Genomic DNA, 27,395 nt, shown 5'->3' with positions numbered 1-27,395 from the left:
TCACTGTGTAGTCTCAGGGTGGCCTCGAAGTCATGGTGATCCTCCTACTTCTGCCTCCCAAGTGCTGGGATTAAAGGCATGCGCCACCACCCCCAGCTCCAACTCTTTTTTAAAAAAAAATGGGGGGGGGCTGGAGAGAAGGCTTAGCAGTTAAGCGCTTGACTGTGAAGCCTAAGGACCCCAGTTCGAGGCCCAATTCCCCAGGACCCATGTTAGCCAGATGCACAAGGGGGCGCACACATCTGGAGTTTGTTTGCAGTGGCTGGAGGCCCTGGCACGCCCATTCTCTCTCTCTCTATCTGCCTCTTTCTCTGTCTGTTGCTCTCAAATAAATAAATAAAAAACATTTTTTTTAAAAAATAATAATTTTTATATTTTTATTTATTTGAGAGAGAATACATAATAAATATGGGCATGTGAGGGCTTCTTGGTGCTGCAGATGAACTCCACATGCATGTGCCACTTTTCTGGCTTTATAGGGGTACTGGAGAATCAAACAATGACAGACTGTAGCAAGTTGCAGACCAGAAATGAACAGAAGACCACCCAAGTAAAATTTTAAAAGGAGTCTTTATTTAGGCCTGCTGGTGTCTGTCTCTCCACAGCTGGGTGCTGAGGAAGAGAACAGCATCAGCCTATCTTGACAATGAGTTTTTAAAGACATAAACCACATTTCTGCCCTTCACTCTCCCCCCTCTCCCCTAATAAATTTTGCAAGAGCAACCAAGCATGGTTTACAAAAGCAGAATTTGGCAGACAGCACAGAGCAAGCACCAGATAAGGATGAGACCAAACACCAGACGTTGGTATGCAGCATGCACCTGGGACCAGATTGCCTTGACTTTAGGAAAAGACTAGTACCAGATGTCTTAGCTACTGTTCTGCGTTAACCTTTATTCTCCTATAGCTCCTGGAGAATGTCAAGATGGCTTCCCTTAGGTTCTGTTGAGGTTGTTTCAAGACAAATTTTGCAAGCAAGCATCTTTAACCAGTGAGATATCTTTCCATATTCTTCTTATTCTTCCTTTTGAGACAGCATTTCATGTAGTCTTGAACTTACTATGTAGCTAAAGATGACCTTGAGCTCCTTATCCCTGTGCCTCAGCCTTCCAAGTTCTGGGATTACAGGCACATGCCACCATGCCCAGCTTCAACTAGTGCCTTTAAACTTCCTTTATTGGCGGGGGGGGGGGGTTCGAAGTAGGGTTTCACTGTAGTCCAGGCTGACCTGGAATTCACTATGGAGTCTCTGGGTAGCCTCAAATTCATGATGATCCTCCTACCTCTGCCTCCCAAGTGCTGGGATTAAAGACATGCACCACCATACCCAGCTAAACTTTTTTTCTAAATACCACTTCCTTCCCTTCCTTCTTCTTCTTCTTCTTTTTTTTTTTTTTAGGTAGGGTCTCACTCTAGCCCAATTTGATCTGGAATTCACTATGTAGCATCAGGGTGGCCTCGAACTCACAGCAATCCTTTTACCTCTGGGATTAAAGGCATGTATCACCACACTGGGCTTCTCTGATTTTGTGACTTACAGACATATAGGTAAGAAGGAAATGAAACAGATGGAGTCAAGTGCAAATTGACTTAGGATCACTAAACTACACATATTATGGAGAGCAGTGGACTAGGCTAGTAAGGTTTCCCTTTTGGGGAAATCCTGCCCATTTCAAATTTTGAAAAGTCTCATCACTTCTACAGTACTTATTTCTCAAACCCCCCAACATGTTTTTATTATACCTCTGCTATGTGCCAAGGATGCTGAGAAAACTAATGCTATTTCAGACATTCCAGCCACTGATATGGAACTCCAGGTCAAAAATCTCTAGATTAAACTGGGTGTGGTAATGCATGCCTTTAATCCCACCACTCAGGAGGCAGAGTAGGAGGATCGCTGTGAGTTCGAGACCACCCTGAGACTACATAGTGAATTCCAGGTCAGCCTGAGCTAGAGTAAGACCCTACCTCAAAAAAAAAAGTCTATAGATTAGCTGGGAGAGGAGGCACATGCCTTTATTTATTTTTTCTTTTGTTTTTCAAGATAAGGTCTCACTCTAGCCTAGGTTGACCTGGAAGGTACCATGTCTTTAATTCCAGCATTTGGGAGGCAGAGGTAGGAGGATTACTATGAGTTTTAGTCCAGGCTAAGACTACATAGTGAATTCCAGGTCAACCTGAGCTAGAGTAAGACCCTTCCTCAGAAAACAAAAACAAACAAACAAAAAAATCTCTAGATTATTGGGCTGGGGAAACAGCTCAGTGATTAAATGTACTTGCTTGCAAAGCATGCCAGTCAAGGTTCAATTCCCCAACCACCCATGTAAACTCTTGGGCATTCCTTTACAGTGGCAAGAGACCCTGGTGTGTGTGTGTGTGTGTGTTCACACACATGCGCATGTGCAAGTAAATAAGTAAAATCTCTAGATTACATATAGTAAGACATAACTAGTGACAATGTCAGTTAACAGGTGGCAGGAAAGAGAGAAAACAAGACATGTTTGCTGTTAAAGTTTGGAAACAGGCTGAAGCTCTTGCATACATATGTAATTCCTTCTCTTGCTATGGTAATCCCTAGGACAAGATTTTCCAGGCCCAGGTCATTGCCCAAAATGACATCCTGCTCCTAGAGAAAAGGAAGCTTCTGGAACAAGTCACAAATCAAGAAGAACTGATCAGCAGCAACAGAACCACAATCTCTTCTGTGCAAAGCAAGTAGGTACCATGGTGCCTGGGAACTCCACAGAGAGGGTACCCCTATCCCCCTGCCAACCATGGAGAAGTGGTTCCAGCGTCTGTCCTTTGGTTTGCTGCCAGCTGCTTATAGGAGCTCTTGCAGCAGCCTTGCACCTCTTAAGATCTGGCTGTGCAGTATGTCTCTTCACTTTGTACATGTTATGACTCAGGACACACCAAGGAAGCCTGTATAATGGCTCACACCTGTAACCCTAGCACTTAGGAAGCTGAGGCAGGGAGACTGCTGGAAGTTTGAGGCCAGCCTGGACTACATAGTGAGTTCTAGGCTGGATTAGACTACAAAATGAGACCCTATCTCAAAAAAAAAAAAAAAAAAAAAGGAAAAAAGCAAAACAAAAATATAAACCCAGAGAGAATCAAGCTCACAGGACATATGAGTAGCTTAAACTCATGAAACCAATGGCATACCAGTGTATTTTAGTTTTTGGTTTTCTTGAGGTAGGGTCTTACTTTAACCCAGACTGATCTGGAAACTCAATATGTAGCCACAGACAGGCCTTGAACTCATAGTGATCCTCCTACCTCAGCTTTCGGAGTGCTGAGATTAAAGGCATGCACCATCACACCCAGCCAATGTGTTTATTTTTATTTATTTATTTAAATATTTACTTCTTTGATAAGAGGAAGAGAGAGAGAATGGACACACTAGGGCCTCCAGCCACTGCAAACAAATTCCCGATCTATGTGCCACTTTGTGCATCTGGCTTTGTACAGGTACTAAGGAATTAAACTCAGATTATCAGGTTTTTTTTTTTTTAAATATTTTTTTTGTTCATTATTTATTTATTTATTTGAGAGTGACAGACACAGAGAGAAAGACAGATAGAGGGAGAGAGAGAGAATGGGCGCGCCAGGGCTTCCAGCCACTGCAAACGAACTCCAGACGCGTGCGCCCCCCTGTGCATCCGGCTAACGTGGGACCTGGGTAACCGAGCCTCGAACCGGTGTCCTTAGGCTTCACAGGCAAGCGCTTAACCGCTAAGCAATCTCTCCAGCCCAGAGTATCAGGTTTTACAAGTAAGTACCTTTAACTGCTGAGCCATCTTACCAGCCCAACATGTTAATTTTTAATAAGAAGTATTCAAAGCAGATAAAAATGTAAGTACCAGAGGGCTGGAGAGATGGCTGCACAGTTAAGGCACTTGCCTACAAAACCTAACACTGATTCAGTTGCCTAGTGCCCTTGTAAAGCCAGATGCACATAGTGGCGTATGTATCTGGAGTTCATTTGCAGTTGCTAGAGGCCCTTGAGCACCCATTCTCTCTGTCTGTCTCCTCTCTCTCTCTCTCTCTCCTTACAAATAAATAAATAAAATATTTTTTTAATATAAGTACCAGCCAGGCGTGGTGGCACATGCCTTTAATCCCAGCACTCAGGAAGCAGAGATAGGAGAATTACCATGAGCTCAAGGCCACCCTGGGCTGGAGTGAGATCTTATCTTGAAAAAACAAACAAAAAAAAAAAAATGGGGGAGCTGGATAAGTAGATTAGTGGTTAAGACACTTGCCTTGGCTGGAGAGATGGCTTGGCGGTTAAGCGCTTGCCTGTGAAGCTTAAGGACCCTGATTCAAGGCTTGATTCCCCAGGACCCATGTTAGCCAGATGCACAAGGGGGCACACGTGTCAAGTTTGTTTGCAGTGGCTGGAGGCCCTGGCACACCCATTCTCTCTCTATCTGCCTTTTTCTCTCTCTGTTGCTCTCAAATAAATAAATAACCCCCCAAAATTTAAAATTTTTAAAAGGCACATGCCTGCAAAGCCTAATGAACCAGGTTTGATTCTCTAGTACCCACATAAGGCCAGATGCACAAAGTGATGCATGCATCCAGAGTTTGCTTGCAGAGGTTAGAGGCCCTAGGATACTCATTGTTTTCCTTCCCTTCGCTCTCTCCCTTCCTCCCTCCCTCACTCCTTGCAAATAAATAATTTTAAAAAGTAGAACGAAGGGTAGATTGCTCTTACTAGATTACATCTTCAATAATAACTGTAATGACTAGCACTACTTGAGTACTTGCTATAAGCTAGGCTCTGTTCTAAGCCTATTCTGTTCATTTATCACTAATATCATTCTTAGGAGGGATGCACTCGGATTAGCCTTAGTTTATGGGGATGAGGAAGCCAAGATGCAGAGAGATTAGGGAAGCCAGCCTAGTGAATGGACAAGCAGCAGGTTAGTCTGGCCCTGGAATACAGCACACAACCTGTTACTTTGGGCACACTGGAGACTCTTTAGTTATCTTTTACTGTTTATGTCCTTTTCAAGCTATGTTATTGCTTCTGATAGTCATTTTGTGGCTGCGAAAATTGGGGCTTGGGTTTATAATTTGCTAAGGATTATATAGCTACTAAGTGGCAAAACTAGAATTCAAATATATATCTTTAATTACTACTATATGAGGGCTGGAGAAATTGCTCAGTGGTGAAAGCACTTGCCTGCATACCTGAATGACTTGGGTTCAATTCTGCAGTTCCCACCTAAAGCCAGATGTACAAAGTGGCACATGTGTCTGGAGTTTGTAGCTGCTGGAGGCCCTGGCATGCCCATTCTGTCTCTCCTCTCTATCTCTCTCTACCTACAAATATATATATATATATATATATATATATATATATATATATATATATATATATATTTTTTTTTTTTTTTTTTTTTTTTTGGTTTTTTGAGGTAGGGTCTCACTGTAGCCCAGGCTGACCTGGAATTCACTATGTAGTCTCAGGGTGGCCTTGAACTTATGGTGATCCTCCTACCTCTGCCTCCCAAGTGCTGGGATTAAAGGTGTATCCCACCACACCCAGCTTAATAAATAATTTTTAAAGCCCTACTATATGAAAAGGATAATGGGGGGGGGGAATATGAGCAAAGTACAATGCCATATGTCTATAAAAATGTCAAAATGGATTCTGGAGAGATGACTTAGAGGTTAAGGCATTTGCCTACAAAGCTAAAGGACCTCGGTTCAATTCCCCAGGATACACATAAGCTAGTTGCACAAGGTAGTGCACGCATCTGGAGTTCATTTGCAGTGGCTGGAGGCCCTGGTGTGCCCATTTTCTCTCTATCCCTCTCTTAAATAGATAAATAAAAATAAAATATATATTTTGAAAAAAAGAAGAGCTGGACATGGTGGTGCATGCCTTTAATCCTAGCACTCAGGAGGCAGAGGTAGGAGGATCACTGTGAGTTTGAAGCTACCCTGAGACTACATAGTGAATTCCAGGTCAGCCTGGGCTAGAGTAAAACTCTCCTTCAAAAAAACAAAAAAAAAGAAGAAGAAGGAGGAGGAGGAGGAGGAGGAGGAAGAGAGGAAGAGAGGAAGAAAGGAAGAAAGGAGGAAAGATGTTTTTAGTTATTTTTTCTTATTTATGCCATTTTTAGAGCATTCTACCTGGATAAAGAAAATAGGCAGTTACAAGAAAATTGTTTCCGGCTCATGCAGCAAATTGGTCTCTTAGAGCGCATCATCAGGAGCATCCAGATTCGCCGAACAGAGGTGAGATGTGCACTTTTTATAGCTCTTACTCCAAGGTTTGAGTTGCTATGTCTTTCTTCCATTTATCTTCTTAGGCTTCAGCGCTGCTCTGGGCTGCATGGTGGGCAATGGAAAGGAGGCTCCTCTGCTCATGCCAGAGCCACAGACCCATGAGTGCTCTTGACTAGCTCTGCTCCTCCTTGGCTCAGCTTTTGTTTGTCCTGTATCATCCCACAGCAGTGTATATATTCTGCTGAGCTTCTCTCAGCACATGGAATACTCTGGCCGCTTTTCTTCTTTGGCTTACTAACTCGGCTAGAGAGCCTAGAGGGAAGACTAGCCAGAGGATGACTGTGTCTGTCTCTAAAGGCTTTTGAGAATGGCTGGATGCTACATGCTTTCACACCTCTATGCCTTATTCTCAATGACCTTGTTTGCAATGTATTGTTCTAGCCCCGTTTGGAAAGAAATATAGGCAAGTCTGAGGTTCACAGAAGTGAAGCTACCCTAGTCTGCTAAGACTGAGGATAGCATCTGAGTCAGAGAAAAACAATTAAGTTTCAAAAATCTAGTCAAGAGATGGAGAGATGGCTCAGCAGTTAAGGTGCTTGCCTGCAAGACCTAATGACCCATGTTTGATTCCCCAGTATGCACATAAAGCCAGATGCACAGTGGCACATACATCTGGAATTCATTTGCAGCAACTGGAAGCCCTGGTGTGCCCATTCTCTCTCTCTCTCCCTCTCTTTCTTTCTTCTCTCTATCTCTCTGCTTACAAATACATTTTAAAAATTCAGTCAAGGGAGCTGGAGAGATGGCTTAGTGGTTAAGCACTTGCCTGGGAATCCTAAGGACCCCAGTTCGAGGCTCAATTCCCCAGGACCTACATTAGCCAGATGCACATGTTGGCACATGCATCTGGAGTTCGTTTGCAGTGGATGTAAGCCCTGATGCGTCCATTCTCTCTCTCTTTCTCTCTGCCTCTTTCTCTCTCTGTCTGTCGCTCTCAAATAAATAAATAAATAATAAACGAAAAATTTAAAAATAAAAAATTCAATCAAGGAAACCAGGTGTGGTGATGCATGTCTTTAATCCCAGCACTCAGGAGGCAGAGGTAGGAGGATCACCATGAGTTTGAGGCCACCCTGAGTCTACATAGTGAATTTCAGGTCAGCCTGAGCTAAAGGGAAACCCTACCTTGAAAAAACAAAACCAACAAAATAAAAGCTCTTGCTATGCAAGCATGATGGCAGAAGTTCAGACTCCCAAAAACACATATAAAGCTAGATGCAAGTAGCACACACCTGTAATCCCAACCTGCTTGCCTAAGGTGATAGGAGGTAGAATCAGAACCTGGAAGCTGATGGGCCAGCTACTAAGACATTCGCAAGTTCAAACAATTAGAGAGAACTTATCTCAAAAGAGAAAGAAAGAAGGAAAGAGTTAATGAGAGCCCTTATTTCAAACAAGGTGGAAGACAAGGACTGACAACCCCTGGTTGTCCTCCAACATCCACATATACACAGTGGCACTCACTCATCCATCCATATATATGTACACACACAAAATAGACTTAATGAAGTATAAACTAGGACCAAAACCTCTGACGTGTACAATCTTACCTTAAAATCAAGATAGTAACTGTGAAGCCAAAAAAAACAAAAAACAAAAAACAAATAAACAAATAAAACAGCTGGAGAGATATCTCAGTGGTCAAGGCACTTGCCTGCAAAGCCTAACGACCAGGGTTTGATTACCCACATAAAACCAGATGTAGCACATGTATCTGGAGTTCATTTGCAGGTCTAGAGGCCCTGGCAAGCCCACTCTCTCTGTCTGTATCTCTTTTCTCATCTCTCTCTGCTTGCAAATAAATAAATAAAAATATTTTGAAAAAATTTACTTTAGGGTACTAAGGTGCTTGCCTGTGAAGTCTAAGAACCCAGGTTTGATTCCCCAGTAGCCACATAAGCCAGATGCACAAGGTGGCACATGTGTCTGGAGTTTGTTTGTAGTGGACAGAAGCCCTAACATGCCCATTTTCTTTCTCTCTTCTTTTTTTTTTTTTAAATATTTTTTTGTTGTTCATTTATTATTTATTTATTTGAGAGCGACAGACACAGAGAGAAAGACAGATAGAGGGAGAGAGAGAGAATGGGCGCGCCAGGGCTTCCAGCCACTGCAAACGAACTCCAGACGCGTGCGCCCCCCTGTGCATCCGGCTAACGTGGGACCTGGGTAACCGAGCCTCGAACCGGTGTCCTTAGGCTTCACAGGCAAGCGCTTAACCGCCAAGCCATCTCTCCAGCCCTCTTTCTCTCTTCTTCTCCTAGCTCAAATAGGTAATACAATAACATATTTTTTAAATTGACTTTTAAAAATATCAAGTTTGGGCTGGAGAGATGGCTTAGCGGTTAAGCACCTGCCTGTGAAGCCTAAGGACCCCGGTTCGGGGCTCGGTTCCCCAGGTCCCACGTTAGCCAGATGCACAAGGGGGCGCATGCGTCTGGAGTTCGTTTGCAGAGGCTGGAAGCCCTGGTGCGCCCATTCTCTCTCTCTCCCTCTATCTGTCTTTCTCTCTGTGTCTGTCGCTCTCAAATAAATAAATAATTTTTAAAAAAATCAAGTTTAAGACGGGCATGGTGGCACATGCCCGGGAGGCAGAGGTAGGAGGAGCACCGTGAGTTCAAGGCCATCCTGAGACTCCATAGTGAATTCCAGGTCAGCCTGGGCTAGAGTGAGACCCTACCTCAAAAGAAAAAAAAAAAAAAGTTTGTCAGCATGTACCATAATCCCAGCACTGGGGAGGTGAAAACAGGTGGAGCCCTGGGCTTACTGGCCAGCCAGTCTAGCTAGGCAGTTTCAGGTCAGTAAGAGACCCTATCTCAAAGGAAGTAGAAAGCATTATTGAGGCACTTTGAGGTTGCCCTCTGGCTTCCACATATATACACCAAACATAGGCCACGCACACATAAAAAAGGATACTCTGATACTTACTCCCCTTATTTTACACAGAAGAAAACTAGAACTCAGAGTGAATAAGTGATGTCTGAAGCTCACATTTTCCAGATCCCTTAATGCTCAGCAATGAGTATCACATAGTGAACAGTTCGTGTGTATAGGTTTTTGAGATCAGACATATTGTTGGTATCTTGCTTCCTTAGATTCAGCAACTCAGGGGCTAAGAGGAAGACAGCCCAACATTTGATGAATGCTAACTGCATGCCTGGTACTATACTAACATTTTATGTGTATTATCATTTAATCTACAAGGTAATCTTGTGTAATAAACATGTTGTTCTCATATTCACAATGCAGATGCAAAGGAATTCATTGCCTAAATTACATTGTCATGGGTAGAAGAGGGAGGATGGAATCTAAGTCTCTGGTCCTTTATTCTTAGCCACTGTCTCATTTTATTTGTTGATATTTTTTTACTTTTATTTTATTTTATTTATTTGAGGTGGGGGGAGAAAGAAGCGGTATAATACCAGGGCCTCCAGCCAGTGCAAACGAACTCCAGATGAATGGGCCACCTTGTGCATCTGGCTTACATAGATACTGAGGAATCAAACCTGGGTCTTTAGGCTTCACAGGCAAGCACCTTAACCACAAAGCCATCTCTCCAGCCCCCATTTCATTTTATTAGTAGTCTGTTTTTTATTTTTATTTTTTGAGGTAGGGTCTCACTCTAGCTCAGGCTGACCTGGAATTCACTCTGTAGTCTCAGGGTGGCCTCGAACTCTCAGTGATCCTCCTACCTCTGCCTCCCGAGTGCTGGGATTAAAGGCATGCACCATCAACACTCAGCAGTCTGTTTTGTTTTTTTTAAGCAGTCTGTTTTTTATTATCATGATGAAATACCTTAGAATAAAAGAAGTATTTTTAGCTTCTAGTTTTGAAGGATGAAAACAATATTGGACAGCCTTATTCATTTGACCTCTGGTGAGTGCCTTACCAGGACAGGGCATCATGATGGGAGCATTTGTGAGCATAAGAGACATTATAAGATGGGAAGACATGGGGAGGGAGGGAATTACCATGGGATATTTTTTTTTATAATCATGGAAAATGTTAATAAAAAATTTAAAATTTAAAAAAAAAAAGATGGGAAGACAGAGACTAAGATGGGAAGACAGAGAGACTAAGGTCCCATAGATCCTTCTGAGAACATGCCCATAATTGATCTAATTGCCTTCTGCCATGCCCTACCTCTTTCAGGGGCCACACCACCTCCTAATACTTCCAGTCTGGACACCAAGTTTCTAACACACGAACCCACAGGGGACCACAGGTCCAACTCAGACCACATATAGTATTCATAATACCTCCAAATGCCAGGTAACCCAGGCCCCAAAAGCCAAGCACCACATGTTCTCCCTCATATGTGGATTCTAGTTACAGATGATTGGGCTTCTGTGTGAGAAGAAAAAAACTCAGTAGCAGAGGCCAGTAAGTTAAAAAGGAGATATAAAGGGAAGAGAAAGGAAGGGAGGAGGGTACTTAATAGGTTGGTATTGTATATACGTACGATGATTGAGATGGGGAAGGGATATGATGGAGAATGGAATTTCAAAGGGGAAAGTGGGGGGAGGGTATTACCATGGGATATTTTTTATAATCATGGAAAATGTTAATAAAAGTTGAGAAAAATAAAAATATATGCTTCAGCTGGCATGGTGGCGCATACCTTTAATCCCAGCACTCGGGAGGCAGAGGTAGGAGGATTGCTGTGAGTTCGAGGCCACTCTGAGAATACATAGTGAGTTTCAGGTCAGCCTGAGCTAGAGTGAGACCCTACCTTGAAAACAAGAAAAAAAAAACCCAAAAAACAGGGAAGACAGTGTTGGTGGGGAAATGGAGAAAATGTAAGACTTATATATTGCCTGTTTTGTCACTAAGACAAAGTATCTAACAGAAACAACTGACAGGGGGAAATACTTCATTATGGCTCAGGACTTCACAGGGATGGGTCTGTGGTTGCTGAGCCTCATGTACTTGGCAAAACATTATGACCAGGAGCCTGGTGTGGGGAAGACCTGTTTACATCACAGCTGATCAAGAAATAAAAGAAGAGGGATGCTGGTATTCAGCTAGCTTTCTCCTTTCTCCTGACTTATGCCATCTGGACATTCCTTCTACTTATGGGATGGTGCTGATTCTAAATCTGGATAAGCTGATAATGAAAATTAACCACCACAGTAGGAATGCAAGTTGATGCAGTCATTATGGGTAACTATATGGAAGTTCCTGAAAAACCTAAAATTGGAACAACCCAGCAATCTACTTCTGGGCCTATCGCCAAAGAATCTGAAATAATCACATCAAAGAGATATCTGCACGCCCATGTTTCACACAGCATCATTCATGATAGCCAAATTATGCCACCAACGTAACTGTCCATCAGTGGATGAATAAATAAAATGTGGACTGTATATACACAGTGAACTCTTCAACCTTAAGAAGGGAGGAAATTCTGTCATTTACAACACAATGGCTGAATCTAGGGTACATTATGCTAAGTGAAAAAGCACAGAAAAATAAATAAATGCTACATTTTCTCACTTTTCATGGAGGAGTAAAAGAAATGTTCTGGAATTAGAGTGGTGATGGTTACACATGTCTGTGATTATATAGAAAACCACTGAATTGAATGTTAAAAGATTTTTAGGGACTGGAGGGATGTCATAGCGGTTAAGGTTAAGCATTTGCCTGCAAAGCCAAAGGACCCAGATTTGACTCCCCCTCACCTAAACCAGATGCACAAGGGGGCACATGCATCTGCAGTTCATTTGCATGGCTGGAGGCCCTGGTGCACCCATTCTCTGTCTCTCTGTCTCTCTGTCTCTGTCTCTCTCTCTCTCTCTCTCTCTCTCTTTCTACCTGCCTATTTCTGTATCTCTCTCAAATTAATAAAAAAAAATAAAGTATCAAAAAAAATTTAGCAACGAGATGTTATTTAAAAGACTGACCTGGCATGGTGGTGCACGCCTTTAATCCCAACACTTGGGTGGCAGCGAGAGTATCACTGTGAGTTTGATGCTAGCCTGTGACTACAGAGTGAGTTCTAGGTCAGCCTAGGCTAGAATGAGATCATACCTGGAGGAATAAAAAATGATAAATGTGGGCTGGAGAGATGGCTTAGCAGTTAAGCGCTTGCCTGTGAAGCCTAAGGACCCCAGTTTGAGGCTCAATTCCCCAGTACCCACATAAGCAATATACACAAGGTGGCACATGTATCTGGAGTTTGTTTGCAGTGGCTGGAGGCCATGGTGTTTTCTCTCTCTCTCTCTCTGTCTGTCTCTCTCAAATAAAATAATAAAAGAAAAAACAAAAAATCATAATTGTATATGTTCTCCAAAGTATGTATAACAAAGGAAAGAATCAAGATAAAGATAGAATTACATACATAGACTAGGGAGATTGCTTAGTGGTTAAGGCACTTGCCTGCAAAACCTGGCAATCCAGATTTGATTCCCCAGTACCTGTGTAAAGCCAGATGCACAAGGTGGCACATGCATCTGGAGTTCATTTGCAGGGGCTAGAGGCCCTGGTGTGCCCATTCTCTTTCTCTCTGTCACTCTCTGTGTACAAATAAATAATATTTTTCAAAAAGCCAGTCTGGAATACATAAGACCCTGTCTCAAAAATTAAAAATGAGGGCTGGCTTAGCGGTTAAGGTGTCTGCCCTGCAAAGCCAAAGGACCCAGGTTTGATTCCCCAGGACCCACATTAGCCATATGTACAAGGGGACACACGCATCTGGAGTTCATTTGCAGTGGCTGGAGGGCCTGGCACACCCATTCTCTCCCTCCCTCCCTTCTCTCTCTCTTTCTTTCTCTCTCTCAAATAAATAATAAAATATTTTAAAAATAAAAAATGAAAAGGAGAGCCGGGTGTGGTGGCACATGTCTTTAATCCCAGCACTTGGGAGGCAGAGGTAGGAAGATTGCTGTTAGTTCAAGGCCACCCTGAGACTACATAGTGAATTCCAGGTCAGCCTGCGCTAGAATGAGACCCTACCTTGGAGAAAAAAGAAAAAAGAAAAGAAAAGAAGAGAAAAGAAAAGGAGGATGAGAAATAGAACCCTATGTGTAAAAATTCAATACTTACCTAAATGTTACCTAAGTATGGAGATGGGCATAATGGCACACACCTTTAATCCCAGCACTCAGGAGACTGAAGAAGGAGGATCACAAGTCCGTGGCCACCCTGAGAATACATAATGAGTTCCAGGATGATATTCTGGACTAGAGTAAGACCATACCTCAAAAAAACAAAACAGCCAGGTGTGGTGGTACACGCCTTTAATCCTAGCACTCAGGAGGCAGAGGAAGGAGGATCGCTGTGAGTTTGAGGCCACCCTGAGTCTACATAGTGAATTCCAGGTCAGCCTGAGCTAAAGTGAGACCCCTGCCTCAAAAAAAAAAAAAAAAGTTTCATATGGAATAGGGAGAGGAAGGGATAGGAGCCACATACTGAATTACTGGCAGGGGTGGCAGAACAAGCAAATTTCCATTCTATACCCTCGTAAGCTTTTTGTTGTGCTTGTAGTATGTTTTGTTATTTGAAGCTATATCAAATATATATTTACATATATATATCATAATTCTAGGATCACACTGGCAATGGCTAAGCATTATAAATATTTAATATTCTTTCTTTCCTTTTAGGAAGCAACAATTAGTGACATCCCAGCATTGGAAATATTCAGTAAGATACTACCTTTACGAAGCTCCAGGTTAGTAAGGTCAAGACCATTGTTCTTAAGCCCGAGGTGGCAGCTGCTAACTAGTTCTGAGCTACTAGCTTGAGAAGACACAGCACTTGGGGGCTTTTCCTACACTTAGAATTTGATCCGTTCCCACCTCCTGCTCCCCTTCTCATCCTTCCCTCCATACCCTACAGAATACTGATGTAAGGGAGGAGATCACCCATGAGCTTAGGTGTTAAGTAAACTTGATTTTGTTGTTTTGAGTTTGATAGTTGTAAAAAGCCAAAATTCTATCAATGCCATGTCTCTGTAACCCGAAAACCTTTACTGAACAATTCTACCTATATGATGTCTTCATATGTGTCCTTTCTCAGTTTCATACCAACAGATGTGGTGGAATCCATTGAAAATTTCGAGGAGACTGAGAAACATAAGTCAGAAGGAGCAACAGCAGCTCCCGTCCCCGAATCTCCATCGTGTTCACAGAATTTTGAAACTGGATACATGAATGTGACTTCTCAGAAAGATGCTCACAGCACGCCAGAACAAGACTAGAAGTCAGAACCATAAAGTCACTGGTGTCCAAAACTACAGATCTAACCTGCCAACTCAGAACAGGATGTGAACATGGAATATGACTTGGCAGTTTCTACAGAGCCCCACTAGACATCAAAATGGCTAATAAATTCATTGAATAATTTTTAAAAACAGATTTCTCACATTTGTTTCCAGCATTATAAAGCCAGGGAGGGAGCTTCCAGCCCAGTACCAGTCTGGTTTCTCTATGTCCTGTGTGGTATATTCAGCAATAGGGTCTTATTTTCACCTTTGTCATGTAACCAAAAGCAATGGTAGTAACTTTTATAGTTTGGGATATTCAGGGCCCTAGCCAACAATTTACAGGGCATTGGAATTTTCACTTAATAACCTTATAACTTCTTTTTTCAGTTTTTCAAGGTAGGGTCTCACTCTGGCTCAGGCTGACCTAGAATTCACTATGGTCTCAGGATGGCCTTGAACTCATGATGATCCTCCTACCTCTGACTCCTGAGTGCTGGGATTAAAGGTGTGTGCCACCACAGCCAGCTAATAACCTTATAACTTTAGGGAGCATCTTTTTCCATCTATATTGGGTAACTTAATCCACTCTTTATTCACTGTTTTAACTTTTTGTTTGTTTGTTTTATAAGTTAGGACCTCTGTCTAGCCCAAGCTAACCTGGGATTCACTATGTGGTCTTAGGGTGGCCTTGAACCCAAGGTGATCCTCCTACCTCTACCTCCCAAGTGCTGGGATTAAAGGCGTGTGCCACCATGCCCATGCCAGCTACTGTTGTAATATTTATAGGCAAGGGCTGTTGAGGGATTTTCTCAGTCACCTTGTTGAGCCTTACCCAATCATAAAGCTCCCAAGAACTCTCTGCTGTGCCTGACCCTTGCCCCTTATGGGGATTCATTTTCCATCTTCATTCCTTCAGGTGCACTTGTACATCCTCCTAATACTTTTCCAAATCTGTAAAGCACTCAGAGGTCAGCATTACATCATCTGTGTGATGAACCCTTCTTACAGATAGCCCATGCCATCCATTCCAAGCAGGTGGTCTCAGGAATCAGCAGCTAAGGGGATGCTACAGAAAAATGCAGCCCCGCATGGTGGTACATGCCAATAATACCAACACTCAGGAGGCTGAGGTAGGAAGATTTCCATAAATTTCAAACCAGCCTGGGATATAGAGTGGGTTCCAGATCAGCCTGGGCTTGAATGAGACCCTATCTCACAAAGAAAAAACAAAAAAAAGCAAGTAAGGTCCAAGATAGCATGAAAAGATTCCATCACTTGTATCAGCCAGTTTCTCAAAAAAAGCAATGTTGGGGACAGCAGCAGTGTGGGTGGGAGGCATTGCTTATTTAATTCTCTATGATCTAGAATCATTTTCCATGAGCTGTCCAACTTCATGGCCCTAGGGCTGCTTTACATCTTCCCATCCCCATCAGGCTTAGTGGGACCAGCTCAAGATGTTCCACCGGGCCCAGAACCTGGGGAGGGCGGTCATGAGAGGCCCTTTCCACTGCCCTGAACAAGACCAGAAGACAATCCAGTTTAGGAATTGAAATCTAAAAGGCCCTGGCTCATTAAGATGTGGACTTACCACTAGCCTCTGTTCTCTCTCTCTCTCTCTCTCTCTCTCTCTTTTTTTTTTTTTTTTTTTTTTGGTTTTTCGAGGTAGTGTCTCACTCTGGTCCAGGCTGACCTGGAATTAACTATGTAGTCTCAGGGTGGCCTCGAACTCATAGCAATCCTCCTACCTCTGCCTCCCTAGTGCTAGGATTAAAGGTACGTGCCACCATGCCCAGCTGCCTGTGTTGTTTTAAATTTCTGGTTCTTGGAGCTGGAGAGATGGCTCAGTAGTTGAGGCACTTCCCTGAAATGCCTTACAACCCACGTTTGATTTTCCCAGCACTCATGTAAAGCCAGAAGCATAGTGGCACATGTATCTGGAGTATTCTTTGCAGTGGCTGGAGGACCTGGCACACCCATTCTCACGCCCATTCTCTCCTCTCTCTCCCTACTTACAAATAAATAATGTTGAAATGTATTTTTATAATTTTTTTGGTTCGGCTGGGCATGGTGGTGCACACCTTTAATCCAAGCACTAGGGAGGCAGAGGTAGGAGGATTGCCTTGAGTTTAAGGCCACCCTGAGACTCCATAGTGAATTCCAGGTCAGCCTTAACTAGAGTGCGACCCTACCTTGAAAACGCAAAAAAAAAAAAAAAAATTGGTTCTTCCTTTGGCAGTTTTTTTTTTTTTTTTTTTTTTTTTTTGCAGGCTTTTTTCTGAGCCTGTACTTTTTCACCAAACCCATCTACCAATCAGGTCCCCCACATATGTTCAAATTAACCAACCCTTTTCATCTCAAATTGATGTCTAACTTACACATGCCAGGAACTAATAGGCTTGCTCTGAAGATAGAAACACCTCCCATCCAGAGTGCTACATTGGCAATCCCTTTTGTGACCCCTCCCTATTGCAGAGAGTTTTTTACTTTCATTTCTCAATAAAGCTCTGTTTGCTTGCCCTTCTGTCTGCATTTGCCATTCTTGGTGATTGTGAGACAGTGGACTCAACTCTGACCCAGGAAACCAGTAGCATAACTGCCACCATAACAAGAAGGCAGCTCCCATAGACCACTTGGGGAAGGATAGCCAAGTCAGGACTTCCCGTGCAGGTTCTCCACATAGATGCCCCAGCCTCAGGGTGCATGCCCTGCAAGCCAAGTCATCTTTGGCTCTGTAGTGTCACTGTACAGGTGCTAAATATTATGAAAGCTTTCCCTGGGAAGACATGAACAGACATCTGCTCCTTTTCCCCAGATAGGTCACCAAAAACAGACCAAAGGAATGGTTCCAAAGTTCACTGTGGTAAATCAATGAGCTAATTGGTTTACTTACAGAGCATGGGTGAGTACTTACAGGAGTGTGGGTGACCCCAAAGTAGCAGCATCACCCAAATGTCTTACCCAACATGGATAACCACTTCTGTATATCTTCATAGATGGAGTCTCCTCTTCAGTTAACTTTCCACATACTATATAGTCTGGCACCTTCAGCTGAGGCAGAATTACAGCTGGCAGGCAGACACATGAGGGAGCAGCTGAAATCTCAGGTGAAGGTCTGATGACCCTCTGCAATGCCTCCTTCTATGAGCAGAGATCAACAGATTCAATATTGAAGGTCTCTTGCTCTGATAATCATGGTAATAGTGGCTGGGCATGGTGGTGCACACCTTTAATCCCAGCACTCAGGAGACAGAGGTAGGAGGATCACTGGGAGTTTGAGGCCACCCTGAGACTACATACTGAATTCCAGGTCAGCCTGGGCCAGAGTGAGACCCTACCTTGAAAAAAAAAATACCCTTGAATCCCACCACTCAGGAGGCAGAGGTCAGAGGATCATAGTGAGTTTGAGGTCACCCTGAGAATATATAGTGAATTCCAGGTCATCCTGGGCCAGAATGAGACCCTAACTTGGACAAAAAAAAAAAAAAAGATGGGGAGGCTGGAGCTGGAGAAATGGCTTAGCAGTTAAGGTGCTTGCCTGGGAAGCCAAAGAACCAGTGTTCAACTCTCCAGGTCCCACCTAAGCTGGATGCACAGTGATGTAAGTGTGCAATGTCGCATATATGCAAAGGGGGCATACACATCTGGAGTTCAATTTCAGTGGCTGGAGGCCCTGGAGTGCCAATCCTCTCTCTCACACACACACATTAAAAACCAGCCAGTTTGTTAGGCTTGCCTTAAAAAAAGGGAGCAAGCCAGCCAGCCAGGCATGGTGGCACACACTTTTAATCCCAGCACTCAGGAGGCATTGGGAGGAGGATCACTATGAGTTCGAGGCCACCCTGAGACTATATAATGAATTCCAGGTCAGCCTGGGATAGAGTGAGACCCTTCCTCCAAAGAGAGATGAGGGAAGGGATGATCAAAGGACATAAGAACAGTCATTTTATCAGATGCAGGGTCTGACTCTGAGCCTTGCCCTAGGTCACCTCTTGCTCTCGCTTATCTACTTGTTGAAGCCCACTATGTGCTATTTGATAGTAAGTACGGCAACTACAGCTGTGAACAAGGCAGGAACTTGTGTGCTATTGAGGAGGAGAGGGTATGAGACTTGAGCTTCGGAAACAGGCTGTACAAAGAAAAGCAGTGACAAAAGGCTATTTTTGTTTGGGTCAGTGCTACTTCTGAAGATGTGGCATGTGTTCTGAGCCATTAACTTCAAGAAGCAGCACTTTCCCCATTAAGATCTGTAGGAATGCTGTGGATGGTGGCTCAAGTCTGTTAACCCAGCACTCCCAGGAAGCTGGGGCAAGGGTATCACAAGCTTGGGAGCTGGAGGCCAAACTAACCTATATAGTGAGTTCCAGTCCAGCTGGGGCTCCATATTCAGACATTGTCTCAAAAAATAAGGGGCTGGAGGGATTGCTTAGTGGTTAAGGTACTTTCCAGCAAAGCCAAAGGGCCCAGGTTCGATTCCCCAGGACCCACATAAACCAAATGCACATGGTAGCACATGCCTCTGGAGTCCGTCAGTTGCTGGAGGCCCTGGCATGCCCATTCTTTCTCACACTCTCTCCTCTCTCTCTCTCTCAAGTAAATAAATTGAATATTGGGAAAAAAAAATTAGCTGGAGTGGTGGCTCATGCCTTTAATCCCAGCACTCAGGAGACAGAGGTAGGATATCACTGTGAGTCCCAGGCTACTTTGAGACTACATAGTGAATTCCTGGTCAGGCTGAGCTGCAGCAAGACCCTACATCGAAAAAGCAAAAAAGGAAAAGAAAAAAAAAAAAGACGAAAAGAAATGAAAAAAAAAACCCAAAAAACTTTTGTGTCCTCACTTCTAGAAACAAGCTGTTTTAAAATGCCAAAGAACACATCAGAGGTTTCTGCCCTCATAGTTGTGCCCGAGTGTGCGACAGCATGTGTGATAAGGGATGAGATGTACTGTGCATCCAAACTCCCGAGCTGGAGACAGGCTCATCGTAATACTGTGCAACTGGCGTGCCCGCGGTGCCCTGGTCTAAAACGCCCACCCTTCGCTCCCGCTCCCCTCGGGGCCTTCCCTCAGCCCGGGCACCCCAGCCACAGGGCACCCTCGGGGCGGGCTCCCGGGATCACGCGGCGCCTCGGGGGCGGGGCCTGGTTGCGGTCGACTCCCATTGCGCTTGCGCCCTTGGCGATTTCTCCTCCCCTTTCGCGGGGCTGGCTATAGGTCACAGGAAGTCGGGCTTCTACTTCCGGGTCGGAGCCATGGCGGTGGCAAATTCAAGCCCTGTGAACCCGGTGGTGTTCTTTGATGTCAGCATTGGTGGCCAGGTGAGATGCAGGCGGTTCCCGCAGACCTGCGTGGAAGGGAATCTGCGCGGGGCGAGCCAGGCAGAGCTCCCCAGCCCAGAGAGGACTCGGGAGGCCACAAAGTGAAACTGCACCCGAGCCTCCCGACCTCCGGGCGTGGGGGAGGAAGGCGAGCAGGACCCTTGGTGCCCACCCTAGTGCAGGCAGAGGAATGGCTAGTGACACGGAGGTGAGGGTGGGGGTGACGAGCTGCTTGGAGGTTAAGGCGTCTCTGCATGCTCCTAGCTCCATGGAACCTGCACGGTCGTGGACTGTCAGGCAGCCTTGTCTCCCGTCACTTGCAGGAAGTTGGCCGCATGAAGATCGAGCTGTTTGCAGATGTCGTGCCCAAGACGGCCGAGAACTTTAGGTAAGGAGATGCTCCGAGTGTGCCAGATGAACCTTACCCAAAGTTTAAGCCTCTGTCATTCTACGGAATATCAATCTATCCGGCCGCCTCACTACCTCCGAGGTCTCATTGATTCCTCAGATATTGTTACAATGGCTACGTTTTATTATTATTATTATTATTATTATTATTATTATTATTATTATTATTATGTTATTAGTCTTTATGCCTGCTTGTGGGGCTGACGGTTAGTGAACTTGTTGGCCACAATGTCTGTGCCCTCCCCTCCACTCCTGAGATTAGAGGTGTTAGAGTTGCTATGTCCTGGTGACTGAATCGCTCTTTGTCTTTTTAGGCAGTTCTGCACTGGAGAATTCAGGTCAGTCTCAGATGTTCGTCCTGGGGCTGCAGTATGGGTATTGAACCATGAACAGGTCTCGGATAGAAGATGATACCCAGAGGGTCTTTGCTTAGTTGATGCCCCTTCTTTATCTGTCATCCTAGAATGTTGTAAACTAGAAAGACCTGTGATTATCTGTCATCATTCCAAGTCTCTTTCTTTTTGGTTATAGAAAAGATGGTGTTCCAATAGGATACAAAGGGAGCACCTTCCACAGGTAAGGCTTTTGGCAATCCATGCCAGGGCTTTCAGAAATACAGTCATCCCATTGCTTCTCAGCCTCTTGGCTAAGATTAAGTATACAGTCATCCCCCCCCCCCAGGTAGAGTCTCCCCTAAGCTGACCTTGAACTCATAGCAAACCTCCTACCTCAGCCTCCTAAATGTTCAGTTAAAGGTGTGCACCACTATGCCCAGCCTGGTATCTTTTATTTTTTATGTGTTTGAAAGTTTTTATTTATTAATTTTGAGAGAGAGGCAGATAGAGAGAATGGGCACACCAGGGCCTCCAGCCACTATAAACAAGCTCCAGACACATGCACCCCCTCGTGCATCTGGTTTATGTGGGTGTTGGAGATTTGAACCAGGGTCCTTATGCTTCACAGGCAAGCGCCTTAACAGCTAAGCTGTCTTTCCAGTCTGTACCTTTAGTTTTTAAAAAATATTTTTACTGGGCTATAACAAGATCCTACCTTGTATAAAAAATTTTATTTATCTATTTTTGAGAGAGAAAGGAGCATATGGGCATGATAGGGCCTCTTGCCATTGTGTGTGGCTTTATATGAGTACTGGGGAATTGAACCCAGGCCAACAGCTTTGCTAGCAAGTACCTCTAACCACTGAACCATCTCTCCAGTGCCTTTGGTATCTTTAGGTTCCAGGCCTCCTATGGATATCAAAATATTTGGCACTTAAGTCTGTTATTTAACATGACATGTAGCTTTATGGTGGAGAATTTACCCACCATGCATAAGGCCCTGGGTTTTATATTGTGCACCACACAAAAAAAATTGCATATAACCTATGCACCTTAAACCATCTCTAGATGATTTTTATTTATTTATTTGAGAAGAAAGAATGAGAATGGGTGTGCCAGGGCCTCCAGCCCCTGCAAACCAACTCCATACATATGTGCCACCTTGAGCATTTGGCTTATGTAGGTCTTGGGGAATTGAACCTGGGTTGTTTGGCTTTGCAGGCAAGTGCTTTAACCACTGGGCCATCTCTCCAGCCTTAGATTATTTATAGTATGTATATAGCATGAAAGCTGTGTAAGTCATTATGATGCTGTAGTATGGGAATAATGAAGAAAGTAGAGTCAGAAGCAATTCTTTATTTGCATTTACTTGAGACACAGAAAGAATGGGCACACCAGGGCCTCCAGCCACTGCAAATGAATTCCAGAGGCATGCTTCCCCTTGTGCATCTGGTTTACATGGGTTGTGGGGGATCAAACCTCGGTCCTTAGGCATTGCAGGCAAGTGCCTTAACCACTAACCCATCCCTCCAGCCCTAAAGTGAATTCTTAGATCATGATGAGAAATATTTTATGAGCAGGGCATGATAGCACACACCTTTAATCCCAGCACTTGGGAGGCAGAGGTAGGAGGATCACCCTGAATTCAAGACCAACCTGAGACTACATAGTGAACTCCAGGTCAGCCTGGGCTAGAGTGAGACCCTACCTTGAAAAACCAAAAAAAGAAAGAAAGAAAGAAAGAAAGAGAGAGTGTGAGAGAGGGAGGGAGGGTGGGAGGGAGGGAGGGAGGGAGGGAGGGAGGGAGGGAGGAGAAATATTTTGTGGATGGGGCTAGAGAGCTGGCTTAGCTGTTGAGGCACTTGCCTGTGATGCTTAAGGACCCAGATTCGATTCACCTGAACCATGTGAGCCAGGTGTATGTGGTGTCATGCATCTGGAGTTCATTTGCAATGGCTAGAGGCCCTAGTGCGCCCATTCTCTCCCTCTCCTTCCCTCCCTGTCTGCCTCCCTCTTTCTCAAATAAATAAATACTTAAAGAAAAAAAAAGAGGGGCTGGAGAAAGGCTTAGCGATTAAGTGTTTGCCTGTGAAGCCTAAGGACTCTGGTTCGAGGCTCCATTCCCCAGTACCCATGTAAGCCAGATGCACAAGGTGGCTCATGCATCTGGAGTTTGTTTTCAGCAGCTGGAGACCCTGGTGCGCCCATTCTCTCTCTGTCTGCCTCTTTCTCTCTCTGTTGCTCTCAAATAAATTAATAAAAACAAACAAAAAGAAATGTTTTATGGATCTGAGCAAAGTGCTTGCTGTGCAAGCATGACATCCTGGGTTCAGATTCCCCAGAACTCACCTAAAGCCAGACACAGTGAGCATCTAATCCCTACTCCTACAGGAAGATGGAAGGTGAAAACAGGAGAACCCTCAAAGCTTGCAGACCAGCCAGCTGTCATTTACAGCTGTGAACAAGACAGACCTTGCCTCAAGCAAGGTAGAAGGTGACAATCAGTACTCACAATTGTCCTTTGACCTCCACATGCACGTGCACACACAAAAAATGTTTTTCTAGACTCAACAACTGATGTGAAGATTTATTAAATATTCTAACTGTTTGTACTCCCCATTAGTTCATTTTATGTATTTAAAACAGAAAGGACCAGCTGGGCATGGTGGCACAGGCCTTTAATCCCAGCACTTAGGATGCAGAGGTAGGAAGATTGCCATGAGTTCAAGGCCCCCCTGAGACTACATACGTAGTGAATTCCAGGTCAGCCTGAGCTAGAGTAAGACCCTACCTCGAAAAAGAAAAAGAAAAAAAAAAAAAGGACTCAACATTCCAATATCCTGTCTTTTTTTTTTTTTTGACTACTTCCATGATTGTAAACAATATCCTATAGTAATTCCCTCCCTCCCCCCACTTTTCCCTTTGAAACTCCACCTTCCATTATATCCCCTCCCCCTCTCAGTCTCTGTTTAGTTTTGATGTCATCATCTTTTTCTTCTAGTATGGTCTTGTGTAGGTAGTGTCAGGCACTGTAAAGTCATAGATATACAGGCCATTTGGAGGAGCACATTGTAAGGAGTCCTACCCTTCCTTCGGCTCTTACATTGTTTCCACCACTTCTTCCGCAATGGACCCTGAGCCTTGGAAGGTGTGATAGAGACTAATATCCTGTCTTGTTCATCCCTTTATATTAATGCAGATTTTTTGTTGCTGTTTGGTTATTTTGAGGTAGGTTCTCACTCTAGCCCAGGCTGACCTGGCACTCACTCTGTAGTCCCAGTCTGGCCTCAAACCCAACATCAATCCTCCCACCTCTGCCTCATGAGTGCTGGGATTAAAGGCATGCACCATCACTCCTGGCTGAATGCAAATTTAAAAAATATATACTATAATTGTGGGGCTGGAGAGATGGCTTAGCAGTTAAGGTGCTTGCCTACAAAGCCAAAGGATCTTGGTTTGATTCCCCAGGACCCATGTAAGCCAGATGCACAAGGTGGTGCATGCATCTGGGGTTCATTCACAGTAGCTAGAAGCCCTGACACACCTATTCTCTTTCACTCTCTCAAATAAATAAAAATAGTATATTTTTAAAAACTATAATTGTGTATATAAAAATTAGTACACATAATTTATTCTACTGGTTGGCATTAAAATGAGCAAGATATAGTTAAGATAGTCACATTCCCCCGGGCCAGTGGAAGTGTAATGTAGTAGTACTTTGTTTCCTTTCAATTTAGAATCTATCCCTATGGCCTCACCATGGTTAATAATGTTGTCAGCATATTGATGTCTACCTAAATTAAATGATGGTCAGAGATTCCCCAAAGAATGATATCTGGGAATAACAGCATTGCAATATGAATACATGTGCCATAGTAAGCTGTGCTCATGGAGGTTGAAGCCAAGGGAAGTTTTTGAAAGTAGAAATGAAGATTGCATATATCATATATATATATTTGGCTACGATATTTTTATTTTTTAATTTAATTTATTAGTTTTCTGGCTACGATATTTTGAAACAATAATCTTTAGCCACAAGGCCAATACTATGATTAGCACCACTTTGAAACTGAACTGACAATTCTTTTATTTTTATTTTATTTATTAAAGAGAGAGCGATAAAGAGAAATAATGGGTGTACCAGGTCCTCTAGCCACTGCAAATGAACTCCAGATGCATGTGCTACCTTGTGTATCGATGGCTAATGTGGGTTCTGGGGAATCAAACTTGGGACCTTAAGCTTTACACACAAGTGCCTTAAACAGCACTAAGCCATCTTTCCAGCACTGAATTGATAATTCTTGGACAGATGTCCTCATACATATATATGTGTGCATGTGTATTTTTTAATGTGAGTAAGGGAGAGTGAGTTGGCATGCCAGGGCCTCCAGCCATTGCAATCAAATTCTGGATGCATGCTGCACCTAGTGCTCATGTCTGACATGCTTGTGTCACCTTGTGTGTCTGGCTTACATGGGATCTGGACAGTTGAACTTGGGTCCTTAGGTTTCACAGGCAAGTGCCTTAACCACTAAGCCATCTCTCCAGCCCCAAAGTATATTTTACTTAAGGCTGTGGTAGCCTTTGTGCAAGGTTGAGTTCTAGCAGCAATCATCTCTGAGAACCTGACCTTCATGATTGGTTTTCTGTACTTATTTTTGTCGAGGTTGACACCAGTGGTTTTTTTTTTGGTTTTTCAGGGTAGGGTCTTGCTCTAGCCCAGGCTGACCTGAGAGTCTCAGGGTGGCCTTGAACTCAAGGAGATCCTCCTACCTCTGCCTCCCAAGTGCTGGGAATAAAGGCATGCACCACCATGCCCGGCTGAGTGGTTCTATTTTGATTATCACAACTTTCACGTAGCTCTTCTCAAGGGCTTCAAAGCTATGCTCTCTAATCTTCAATAGCATTCTTGTGAGGTGGCATGTGTCCTGTGCATTCTACTGATAAGGATGCTAAAGCTCTGAAAGGTTAGGGCCTTACCCTGGGTAGTAGCTGAGAGCTGTGAAGTTTCTTTCTGTGCAGCAGCCTGTTTCACATGTATTTTCTTTTTTTATTATTATTTTATTTTTGAGAGAGAGAATGGACATGCCAGGGCCTTTCAGCTGATATGAACAAAGTGCAGACGTGTGTACCCCCTTTGTGTGCATGTGCAACATGTCACACTATATCACTTTGCATCTGGCTATATGAGACCTGGAGATTCAAACATGCCTTCTTACACTTCACAGGCAAGAGACTTAGCTGCTAAGCCATCTCTCCAGCCCTCACATATATTTTCTATTGTTTTCACCCCACAATTTGTTTTGTTTTGTTTTTTGTTTGGGTTTTCAAGGCAGGGTCTCACTCCAGCTCATTCTGACCTGGAATTCACTTTGTAGTCTCAGGCTGGCCTCAAACTCAAGGCAATCCTCCTACCTCTGCCCTCCCAAGTGCTGGGATTAAAGACGTGTGCCAGCATACCTGGCTTCCCCAACAAATTACATTAAGCCTTTGACCTACCTTTTGCTTTAGTGAATGTGTTGGTAGTTCTTCCCACAAGGTTTCAGCCCCTTCCTCTCTTAATTGGTGTTTAGGTACTAGGAAATATACTTGGATCAACTCTAAAGTTCCTATAGCTTATTAAAACTCTCAGCTCACTCACTTCAGGATAGAGTAATCATTTTTTTTAAGATTTTTTTTAATTAATTTATTTATTTCAAGCAGAGCGATAGAAGAGAGAGAGAGAATGGGCACACCAGGACCTCCAGCCACTGCAAACAAACTCCAGATGCATATGCCCCTTGAGCACCTGGGGGAATTGAACTTGGGTCTTCTGGCTTTGCAGGCAAATGCCTTAACCATTAGGGCTTCTCTGAAACCCAAGAATCATTTTCTTTTCTTTTTTTTTTTTTTTTTTTTTTTTTGTTCATTTTTTATTTATTTATTTGAAAGCGACAGACACAGAAAGACAGATAGAGGGAGAGAGAGAGAATGGGCGCTCCAGGGCTTCCAGCCTCTGCAAACGAACTCCAGACGCGTGCGCCTCCTTGTGCATCTGGCTAACATGGGACCTGGGGAACCGAGCCTCGAACCGGGGTCCTTAGGCTTCACAGGCAAGCGCTTAACCGCTACACCATCTCTCCAGCCCCCAAGAATCATTTTCTAAGCCAATAAACACTGCATTTTGAAATTAATTAATTAATTAATTAGTTAACATTTTCTTCCCCACAGAATCTCTTCTCTCACAGAATTTTGCTTTCTGTTTCAGGGTCATAAAAGATTTCATGATTCAGGGTGGAGATTTTGTTAATGTAAGTACTATTCCTTTCTAATCAAAAACTCAGAGGCTTAGTTTTTGTTATTACTGTTGCTTCTACTGATACCTTTGTCGCAGGGACCCCAGTCTTGAGACTTAGGTGCAATAGCTACATTTGATAAAGAGAGCACAGTTGTGGGAATATCCTGTAGCATTGCTGGCTGCCACTGACTGTGCTATTAGATAATAGATATCATCACTTAAATTGAATCATTAACCTCTGAGGTCCAAACCCTGGCCTTTGGGGCTAGCATGCCTAGATGATCCATGACAGATCCATATTCATTGTTCACATGAAACTTAGAAATTAGCTGCCATTTTTTTCTTTTATTATCTTTTTATTTATTTACTAGCAACAAAGAGAGAGAATGGGCACACCAGGGCTTCCAGCCACTGCAAATGAACTCCAGATGTATGTGCCACCTTGTACATCTGCCTTACATGGGTACTGGGGAATCAAGCCTCAAACCAGGGTCTTTGGGTTTCATAGGCAAGCGCTTAACCACTAAGCCATCTCTGCAGCCTGGGACCTTTGA

General features: G+C 43.7%; 2 protein-coding genes across 8 annotated transcripts in view; both read left to right on the top strand.

Moving 5' to 3' along the window:
• Ccdc30 (coiled-coil domain containing 30) overlaps positions 1 to 14,655 on the top strand; it is a 164,646-nt gene extending 149,991 nt beyond the window's left edge. For all 5 annotated transcript variants that reach the window (XM_045149712.1, XM_045149711.1, XM_045149710.1 and 2 more), the window contains 4 exons: positions 2,579 to 2,715; positions 6,138 to 6,252; positions 13,905 to 13,972; positions 14,320 to 14,655. In XM_045149712.1, coding sequence (XP_045005647.1) covers positions 2,579 to 2,715; positions 6,138 to 6,252; positions 13,905 to 13,972; positions 14,320 to 14,500 — 501 coding nt within the window. In that variant the 3' untranslated portion in view covers positions 14,501 to 14,655. The remainder of the gene's footprint in view (positions 1 to 2,578; positions 2,716 to 6,137; positions 6,253 to 13,904; positions 13,973 to 14,319) is intronic.
• Positions 14,656 to 19,707: 5,052 nt separating this feature from the next.
• The window catches only part of Ppih (peptidylprolyl isomerase H), a 31,384-nt gene continuing 23,696 nt past the window's right edge, over positions 19,708 to 27,395 (top strand). The window contains exons 1-5 of one of the 3 annotated variants that reach the window (XM_045149952.1): positions 19,708 to 19,821; positions 20,145 to 20,209; positions 20,544 to 20,567; positions 20,761 to 20,805; positions 26,812 to 26,854. In XM_045149952.1, coding sequence (XP_045005887.1) covers positions 19,756 to 19,821; positions 20,145 to 20,209; positions 20,544 to 20,567; positions 20,761 to 20,805; positions 26,812 to 26,854 — 243 coding nt within the window. In that variant the 5' untranslated portion in view covers positions 19,708 to 19,755. Of the gene's footprint in view, positions 19,822 to 20,085; positions 20,210 to 20,543; positions 20,568 to 20,760; positions 20,806 to 26,811; positions 26,855 to 27,395 lie in introns of all 3 variants that reach the window. The other 2 variants (XM_045149954.1, XM_045149953.1) reach the window with 2 other exon arrangements.

This window comes from Jaculus jaculus, chromosome 5 (genome assembly GCF_020740685.1).
Source record: "Jaculus jaculus isolate mJacJac1 chromosome 5, mJacJac1.mat.Y.cur, whole genome shotgun sequence".
In the NCBI taxonomy this organism is placed as follows: Eukaryota; Metazoa; Chordata; class Mammalia; order Rodentia; family Dipodidae; genus Jaculus; species Jaculus jaculus.
The sequence above is the reverse complement of the archived record's forward strand: the minus strand, read 5'-3'. Positions and strand labels throughout refer to the sequence as shown.